This window comes from Rhinopithecus bieti, unplaced genomic scaffold (genome assembly GCF_001698545.2).
Source record: "Rhinopithecus bieti isolate Rb0 unplaced genomic scaffold, ASM169854v2 scaffold_5889, whole genome shotgun sequence".
NCBI lineage: Eukaryota > Metazoa > Chordata > Mammalia > Primates > Cercopithecidae > Rhinopithecus > Rhinopithecus bieti.
Window position 1 is genome coordinate 966,263 of NW_016805277.1, and position 9,386 is coordinate 975,648.

The 9,386-nt window shown below is 40.8% G+C and overlaps 1 protein-coding gene across 3 annotated transcripts in view; it reads right to left on the reverse strand.

The window, feature by feature from the left end:
- Positions 1 to 9,386, reverse strand: part of SEC24A (SEC24 homolog A, COPII component) — a 49,371-nt gene that overhangs the window by 14,170 nt on the left and 25,815 nt on the right. For all 3 annotated transcript variants that reach the window (XM_017871949.1, XM_017871948.1, XM_017871950.1), the window contains 5 exons: positions 9,149 to 9,309; positions 8,707 to 8,879; positions 7,185 to 7,287; positions 3,170 to 3,296; positions 434 to 543 (listed from right to left, as the gene is read on the reverse strand). In XM_017871949.1, coding sequence (XP_017727438.1) covers positions 434 to 543; positions 3,170 to 3,296; positions 7,185 to 7,287; positions 8,707 to 8,879; positions 9,149 to 9,309 — 674 coding nt within the window. The remainder of the gene's footprint in view (positions 1 to 433; positions 544 to 3,169; positions 3,297 to 7,184; positions 7,288 to 8,706; positions 8,880 to 9,148; positions 9,310 to 9,386) is intronic.

Sequence of the window (9,386 nt, forward strand, 5' to 3'; positions counted from 1 at the left end):
TAGAATAGAGAATAGAATAGAATAGAGAAAACGATAGAATAGAGAATACAATAGAATAGAATAGAGAATAGAAAGAATAGAGAACAGAATAGAATAGAGAATAGAATAGGAGAATAGAATAGAATAGAATAGAGAATAGAATAGAATAGAGAATAGAATAGAATAGTATAGAATAGAGAATAGAATAGAGAATAGAACAGAATATAGAATAGAATAGAATAGAATAGAATAGAGAATAGAATAGGAGAATAGAATAGAAGAGAATAGAATATAGAATAGAATATAGAATAGAATAGAATATAGAATAGAATAGAATAGAATAGAATAGAATAGAATAAAATAAAATAAAATTTTGTTAAAGGATGTTATATTGTTTTACTTAAAACCTGGTAATAAAAAATGGGCATGTTGTATTAAAAAAATGGAAGCTTACCATGTATTCTGAAGGAGCCATAAACTCAATAGTAGCATTTTGAACTTCTGGTCTTCTGTGAGGTTCTCCATAAACTCTGGTCAAAGGGTTGTACAAGAATTCTTCAGGAACTATATAAAGTTAACAATACACACATTGAAAAAACTGAAAGAATTTAATATATTTTGCATTTGGCCACTTTCTTGCTTGAAAAAATGATAAAAACTCATTAAATGCCAATTACTTTGTTTTTTTTTGAGACGGAGTTTCACTCTGTTGCCCAGGCTGGAGTGCAGTGCCGTGATCTCAGCTCACTGCAACCTCCACCTCCCAGGTTCAAGCGATTCTCTTGCCTTAGCCTCCCAAGTAGCTAGGATTACAGGCATGCACTGCCATGCCCAGCTAATTTTTTGTATTTTTAGTAGAGATGGGGTTTCTCCATGTTGGTCAGGCTGGTCTCGAACTCCCGACCTCAGGTCATCCACCCACCTCAGCCTCCCAAAGCGCTGGGATTACAGATGTGAGCCACCACACCCGGCCTATTTGCTTAAATTTCACAATTATACAAGATATTAACATTTCACATACGAAATATACAGAAACTGGCTGGCACTAGAAGCTATGGTAAGACAATTCCAGAGGTCAAGGTCATAAGGTTTAATGAGTTTCATTAATTAATGAGACCTTTATGGAACATCACTTAACCTAACATCATACTTACCACTTATAATACACTAGTGGTTAAAGAGTATTTTCTAAATTATCATTGTATCTGTCTTCCTACTAATTGTTTAGAAATTAAAATCCCTATGCACTCTAAAGGGTAAGCTATAGTTCATGAAATAGCCTGGTTTGCATACGAAAGGGGCTTCAGTTTTTATTACAATTTCATTTTGTATATTAAAGCACATACACATAAAGATTTTAAAGGTAACTAAATACTACATGTCCATTTTCTGAATTATCATAGTGCAAAAGAAAGTTCTTAGCTTATCCCTACTTTTCTATACTGAAAAAAAAAAACACACACACAATAAAACTGTTTTTTTTGTTTTGTTTGTTTGTTCGTTTGAGACAGAGTTTTGCTCGTTTGTTTGTTTGAGACGGAATTTTGTTCTTGTTGCCTAGGCTGGAGTGCAATGGTGCAATCTCAGTTCACTGCAACCTCTGCCTCCCAGGTTCAAGCAATTCTCCTGCCTCAGCCTCCCGAGTAGCTGGGATTACAGGCGCCTGCCACCACACCCAGCTAATTTTTTAATATTTTTAGTAGAGATGGGGTTTCACTACATTGGCCAGGCTGGTCTCAAACTCCTGACTGTAGGCGATCCACCCACCTCAGCCTCCCAAAGTGCTGGGATTACAGGTGTGAGCCACTGCACCTGGCTCTGTTTGGTTTGTTTTTGAGACGGAGTCTCGCTCTGTTGCCCAGGTTGGAGTGCAATGGCATGATCTCGGCTCACTGAAACCTCTGCTTCTGGGTTCAAGCGATTCTCCTGCCTCAGCCTCCCAAGCAGCTGGAATTATAGGTGCCCGCCATCACACCCAGCTAATTGTTGTATTTTTAGTAAAGATGGGGTTTCACCATGTTGGCCATGCTGTTCTCAAACTCCTGACCTCAGGTGATCCACCTGCCTCAGCCTCCCAAAGTGCTGGGATTAGAGGCGTGAGCCACTGCGCCCAGCCAATAAAACTGGCTTTTAAAAACTCTTGGCCAGGGCCGGGTGTGTTCTTAGGAGGCTGAGGCAGGAGAATTGCTTCAACCCGGTAGGCAGAGAGGTTGCAGTGAGCTGAGATCGTGCCACTACACTCCAGCCTGGCGACAGAGTGAGACTCCGTCTCAAAAACAAACAAAAACAAACTATTGGCTGAGTGTGGTTGCTCATGCCTACAATCCCAGCACTTTGGGAGGCTGAGGCAGGCAGATCACTTGAGGTCAGGAGTTCTAGACCAGCCTGGCTGACATGGTGAAACTCCGCCCCTACTAAAAATATAAAAATTAGCTGAGCGTGGGGGTGGATGCCTGTAATTCCAGCTACTCAGGAGGCTGAGGCAGGAAAACCGCTTGAACCTGGGAGGCAGAAGTTGCAGTGAGCTAAGATCACGCCACTGCACTCCAGCCTGGGTGACAGAGTGAGACTCCATCTCAAAAACAAAAACAAAACTCTTATATTCCTCTATTTCTCAAATCTTCCAAACAGACACTGTGGATACTGGCATACCCATTTCCTTCTCTAATCTGAACAGAATCCTATTGATTACATTACATTCCTCAAATAAAAACTGCAACATAGTTACTGAGAGAAATCCCCTCCTCCTCAACTACTGAGAAAACTACATTCAACTAATCTTCCAGCACTGCCCACCTCCCTTCATTCAGCAGTGAATGAATTGGGCAGCTATTCTGTGGACTTATTTTCTTTCACCCTAGAGAAAAGGCATGGAACAATTTCTACATAAAAATGTTTCTTAAATTATTGGCTTAAGTAATACCATGAAATATATCACTTATAATATACCCAATACAATGTAAAATGGGATATCCATATAATACTATCATTATTTTTTGCCTAAAAGTAAATAATTAAATTTATTTATAAACATAAATGCATAGAAAAAAGTTACCCATAGTTTTCTGAGTGGAAGGATTGACTACAGGTAAATAAAAGTTTTTTTTTTTTTTAACTGCCCATTTGTATCATCTGATTTCCCTACAATGCAAGTAGAAATGTTTAAATGTTTCAAAAAAGCATCCCATACCATCATTGACTCGATAACATAAGTTACACTTCCATCTCCTTTGATCAAGAAAGCTGACAAAAGGATTGATATATGTCCTGCATGAACGGCATCTCACAATTGTACTGGAGGTAACCACAGGCAATTGCTGAAAAAAAAAGAATTAAATTTAAACAGATTAAAGGCAATAATCATCATGTTGAAAATATAAGCATGAATCCATCCTGTCTAAATAACTGTTGAGATATTATCATTTTAGAGAAAACCTAGAGTACAAGATGTATCTAAACCGCCATACACAAAAACCACGTAGTTGAAACGTATTACTTTTAAACCCTACGGTTTTGCTCCAAGACCATTCTCATTAAAAGTTGTCTTAAAAAAAAAAAATTATTGGTTAGGCACAGTGGCTCACATGTGTAATTCCAGCACTTTGGGAGCCAAGGTGGAAGGACTGCTTAAGGCCAGGAGTTTGAGACCAGCCTGGGCAACATAGTGAAACGTGACCCTCTCAAAAGATACAAAAAGGCCGGGCGCGGTGGCTCAAGCCTGTAATCCCAGCACTTTGGGAGGCCGAGACGGGCGGATCATGAGGTCAGGAGATCGAGACCATCCTGGTTAACACGGTGAAACCCTGTCTCTACTAAAAAATACAAAAAAAGCTAGCCGGGCGAGGTGGGTGGCGCCTGTAGTCCCAGCTACTCGGGAGGCTGAGGCAGGAGAATGGCGTAAACCCGGGAGGCGGAGCTTGCCGTGAGCTGAGATCCGGCCACTGCACTCCAGCCTGGGCGACAGAGCGAGACTCCGTCTCAAAAAAAAAAAAAAAAAAAGATACAAAAAATTAGCCCAGTGTGTTGAGTTGGGTTGAAGTGGGAGGATCACTTGAGCCTGGGAGGTCAAGGCTGCAGTGAGCCATGATTGAGCCACTGCACTCAAGCATGGGCAATGGAGCAAGACCCAGTCTCAAAAAAGAAAATAAAATAAAAATTTAAAAAGCATTTTTTTCTCATGGACCACTCACATTGCAAAACCAAAATAGCAGGACAGGCACAGTGGCTAATACCTATGTCTAAAATCCCAGTACTCTGGTGGGAGGCTGAGGCAGGAGGATTACTTGAGGCCAGGAGTTTGAGACCAACTTGGGCAAGAAAGTTAGACCCTGTCTCTATTTTAAAAATAAAAATAGGCTGGGCATGGTGGCTCATGCCTGTAATCCCAGCACTTTGGGAGGCCAAGGTGGGTGGAACACGAGGTCAGGAGTCCAAGACCAGCCTGGCCAACGTGGTGAAACCTCATCTCTACTAAAAATACAAAAATTAGCTGGGTGTGGTGGCGGGTGTCTATAATCCCAGCTACTTGGGAGGCTCAGGCAGGAGAATTGGTTCAACCCCGGGAGGCAGAGGTTGCAGTGAGCCGAGATCGCACGACTGCACTCCAGCCTGGAAACAGAGCAAGACTCCATCTTGGAAAAAAATAAAAATATCCCAGTGCTTTGGAAGGCCAAAGCAGGAGGATCACTTGATGCCGAGAGCTAGAGATAAACCTGAGCAACACAGCAACAGCCTATCTCTACCAAAAAAAAAAAAAAAAAAAAAAGTTTTAAATAAATAATAAGTTAAAAAAGTAAAACCAAGATGGTAAATTTACAATGTATTTTTGGCATGAATGGCAAAGAAAAAAAAACATTCTAAAATATACGACCAATGAAACTATTACAAAGTTTGTTGATGTTACATTAAGAAGCTTACTTAGTTCTCAACTGTAATAAAGTAAGGTGAGGTTAATTTAAATAATCAATTAAACTTTGGAATTACGCTCCTAAAGTTTATCCTACATACTAAAAGTTCTAAAGTCTTAGCTGGCCAGTGCCTGCAGTACCACTTACTCTGTCTGGAGGCTGAGGCAGGAGGACTGCTTGAGCCCAAGAGTTCAAGGCTGCAGTGAGCTATGATCATGGAACTGCACTCTAACCTGGGTGACAATGAGAGACCCGGTCTCTAATAAATAAATAAATACATGACAGTAAATACATGGGAAGGGTCTTTGTAAGACTATCAGATGTAGGGAGATTTGTTTTGATTTACCAGAAACCCTGAGACAGGTGAAAGAAATGTATTTGCTTATACTGATCAACTTAACTGAGAGCTAGTGCCTTGGACAACAAAGTGACATAGCATCTCATCTTTAAAAAAAGGTTTTATTTATTTATATGTATCTTTATCTTTTTTTTTTTTTTTTTTTTTTTTTGAAGACAGTCTCACTCTATCGCCCAGGGTTGGAGTGCAAGTGTGGGATCTTGGCTTACTGCAACTCCACCTCCCCCACCTTTCCCAGGTTCAAGCAATTTTCCCTTGGCCCTCAAGCCTCCCCCAGGTAGCTGGAATTATAGATGTGCGGTCCCATGGCTCAGCTAAATTTTCTATTTCTGTAGGAGGATGAGTTTTACCACGTGGGGCCAGGGCTGGTCTTTGATCTTCCCAAATCAGGTGATTCTGCGTGCCTCAGGCCCTCCCCAAAGTGCTGGGATACAGGTGTGAACCACATGCACCTGGCTTTATCTATTTTTTTAAGAGGAAGGATAGCTACCCAATCCTGGGCAAGCAACTAGTTAATTTACACTCTGGGGCTTCTTAAAAAATAAAATAAAAAAAATAAATTGGGGCAGGCAATAAAATTCTATCAACACCAAAAAAATTCCTATCACCAAAAAGGAAGGTGTTTCTTGTGGGAAAGTCAGCCAATCCCTCCAAAGGAGTATGTGGCCACCAGAACTTTAGGATAAAAGATAGATCGCTTCTTTTCTCTTTTGAAATACTTTTTTTTTTTTGTGGATTTACAGGGTCTCACTCTGGTCACCAGGCTGGAAAAGTACAAGTAATACGATTCCATGTCTCCTTGCAGCCTCAACCTTCCCCAGGCTCAAGTGATCTCCCACCGTAACCTCCCGAGTAGCCAGGACTAGGCTGGTCTTGAACTCCTGGACCCAAGGGCCAATTCTCCCACCCCCTTGGCCTCCAAAAGTGCGGGATTACAGGCCCATGAGCCACCAGGCGTTCTGGCTTAAACAAACTTTTTTAAAATAAGAACAAATTTTACTCCAAGGAAAGCAGAATGGGAGACTCGGGTAAAGTACTTTAATGGGTGGTAAATAATCACGACCTATTTAAAATGTATGATCATTTTTTAGTTTCTTCTCAGTACCTCTATTCTATTCAGCACTTTTTGAATTTCAGCAATATACTTACTTTATCTAGTATTTTCAAAGTGTTTGTAACAAAATTTTTTGGTTGAACTGTAAGTAATTCTGTCAATCATCGGACTTCCTAAAGATAGATCAAACCAATTCTATTATTGTAATTCTTGCATTCATTGCAGGAAAATTTTCACCACCAAGATAATTTTTTCCCAAAAGACCATTTACTTTCACTAAAGAGGCGCGGTCAGGTGGGCTCATGCCTATAAATCTCAGCACTTTGGGGGGTGGGCAGATCACTTGAGGTCAGTTCGAGACCAGTCTGGCCAACATGGTGAAACACCATCTCTACTAAAAATACAAAAATTAGCTGGGTGTGGTGGCAGGTGCCTATAATGCCAGTTACTTAGGAAGCTGAGGCAAGAGAATCGCCCGAACCTAGGAGGTGTAGGTTGCAGTGAGCTGAGATCTCACCACTGCACACTAGCCTGGGCGACAGTGAGTCCCCGTCTCAGAAAAAAAAAAGAGCCAGGCACGGTGGCTCATTCCTGTAATCCCAGCACTTTGGGAGGCTGAGGCAGCTGGATCACGAGGTCAGGAGTTCAAGACCAGCCTGGTCAAGATGGTGAAACCCCCTCTCTACAGAAAATACAAAAATTACCCAGGCGCGGTGGCAGGTGCCTGTAATCCCAGTTACTAGGGAGGCTGAGGTAGGAAAATCGCTTGAACATGGAGGGCAGAGGTTGCAGTGAGCCAAGATTGCATCACTGCACTCCAGCCCAGGCGACAGAGGGAGACTCCGTCTAAAAAAAAAGAAAAGAAAAGAAAAGAAAAGAAACATACCACTAAGTCTTTGAAAGGATGAAGCAGCAGCCCCAAAGGAAGTTTGGCTTTATTCAATAAGGCCTGCGTCTGAGGAATGCTAGTCAGCGTGCATCGAAATAACCTATATCAAAGTAAAGAGTATGCATCAGTTGCTGCTATGATTATTTTTGAACAAAACAACCACAAAGTTTTAAAAGGTATACATTTTAATACTGGATCAGATTACAGATGAAATATTTCAATAGATTCTCTAAAATTTTATCCTATTTAAATATTTAAATCTAAGTCCTATGCAGAAATAGAGTGGATGATTATATTATATAACTAAAATATAGTCTCTTCTTGGCTTGTGTGTAAAACAGTCTAAACTATCAAATGACTTATTTTTTGTTTTGTAAGCCTAGTTGACACTGGAATTAAATTACACTTAGGTGATGGCCCAAATTGCAAAGTTTATTTAAAAGTTCAGTTTTGCTGAAGATTCTAAATACAATTTAAAGGTACCAAATTTAATTTATCAGAAATTATTGATCACACACATTTAAGCTTATGGTAAGTTTTTAGGAAGAAAAGCTATTATGTTATGAAATTAATTTTAAATGACATCAAATAAAGGATTATGTAGAATCAAATCCCTGTACTTTGGATTTTGAAGAAAGAATGTAACCACCATAATGATAATGAATATCATAATCTCATTAGAGCCGATAAGAAAAAAATCAGTTCAGGAGTTACATCTCTATTTCTTGAGGTAGGACTTTTCAAGTCTCTATTAAGTAAACAAGTAAAACAGTTCTGGGCCGGCGCGGTGGCTCACGCCTGTAATCGCAGTACTTTGGGAGGCCAAGGCGGGTGGATCACGAGGTCAGGAGATCGAGACCATCCTGGCTAACACGGTGAAACCCCGTCTCTACTAAAAACACAAAAAATTAGCTGGGTGTGGCGGCGGGCACCTGTAGTCCCAGCTACTCAGGAGGCTGAGGCAGGAGAATGGCATGAACCCGGGAGGCGGAGCTTGCAGTGAGTCGAGATCGGGCAATTGCACTCCAGCCTGGGCAACAGAGCTAGACTGTCTCAAAAAAATGAATAAATAAATAAAAAAGGGTTCTGGCCGGGTGCGGTAGCTCAGGCCTGTAATCCCAGCACTTTGGGAGGCCGAGGTGGGCAGCTCACGGGGTCAGGAGTTCGAGACCATCCAGGCGAACACGGTGAAACCTTGTCTCTACTAAAAATACAAAAAAACTAGCTGGGTGTGGTGGCGGGCGCCTGTAGTCCCAGCTTCTTGGGAGGCTGAGGCAGGAGAATGGCATGAACCCTGGGGGCGGAGCTTGCAGTGAGCAGACACTGCGCCACCGCACTCCAGCCCGGGCGGCAGAGCGAGACTATCTCAAAAAAACAAACAAAAAAAGAGTTCTATCTTCTGTATCCAGAACTTTCATAAATTAATAATTTGTATGGCTTATTCATAACACCTGATGTGCCCCCTGCAATAAGCTAGAAAACTTTTCCGACATGCACAATGTCACATCTGAAGCCTTACTCTGGGTTACAGTTGAGTTTCTGGATGTCTTCATGTAAATTTGGAACTGGAGGCTTCAAAGGTGTTGACGGAAGCATGTTTCTTTCTTGAAGAAGATTGACAACTCTTAGACCCTCTGGATGTAGACTTAATCCACTCATGCTTGTGGTTAAATGATTAGCACCTAAGGGAGTCTACAGATATATAATTTCAAAGTAAGTAACATTTATTAAGTGTGTAGGGAAGTGGTTAATTTCTCTGTAAATAACAAAAGTGCAATCTAGATCTCTTGGCCAATCTTTTGGTTCTGGAAAAACGTATAAAGACAAAGGCTTTATGAAATATCCATTATTATTCTAATTGGTTATAAAAATGTATAATATATCTTCCTAAAACTTTCTTCATGTGTATACAGTTTAAACCAAATGGAGAAACAGGTTAAAGAAAATCCCAAAAAGTTTACCTGAGTAAAGGCTTGTGGCCCACTTGGGTAATTCAAGGAAGAGGGTGGCACTCCAGTTGCACCAGGTGGTGGTGTGTTCTGATAACCAGGCGGTAAGGAAGGATATGAATATCCAACACTTCGGCTCATTTTGGGATTCTTGTTAGTAAGCTGTGGTGTTGCTAGAAACAAGGTAACTTTTAAGTTCTATTTTATACTCCAGAATACTTGATTCATTTATTTAAAAAAAAAAAAAAAA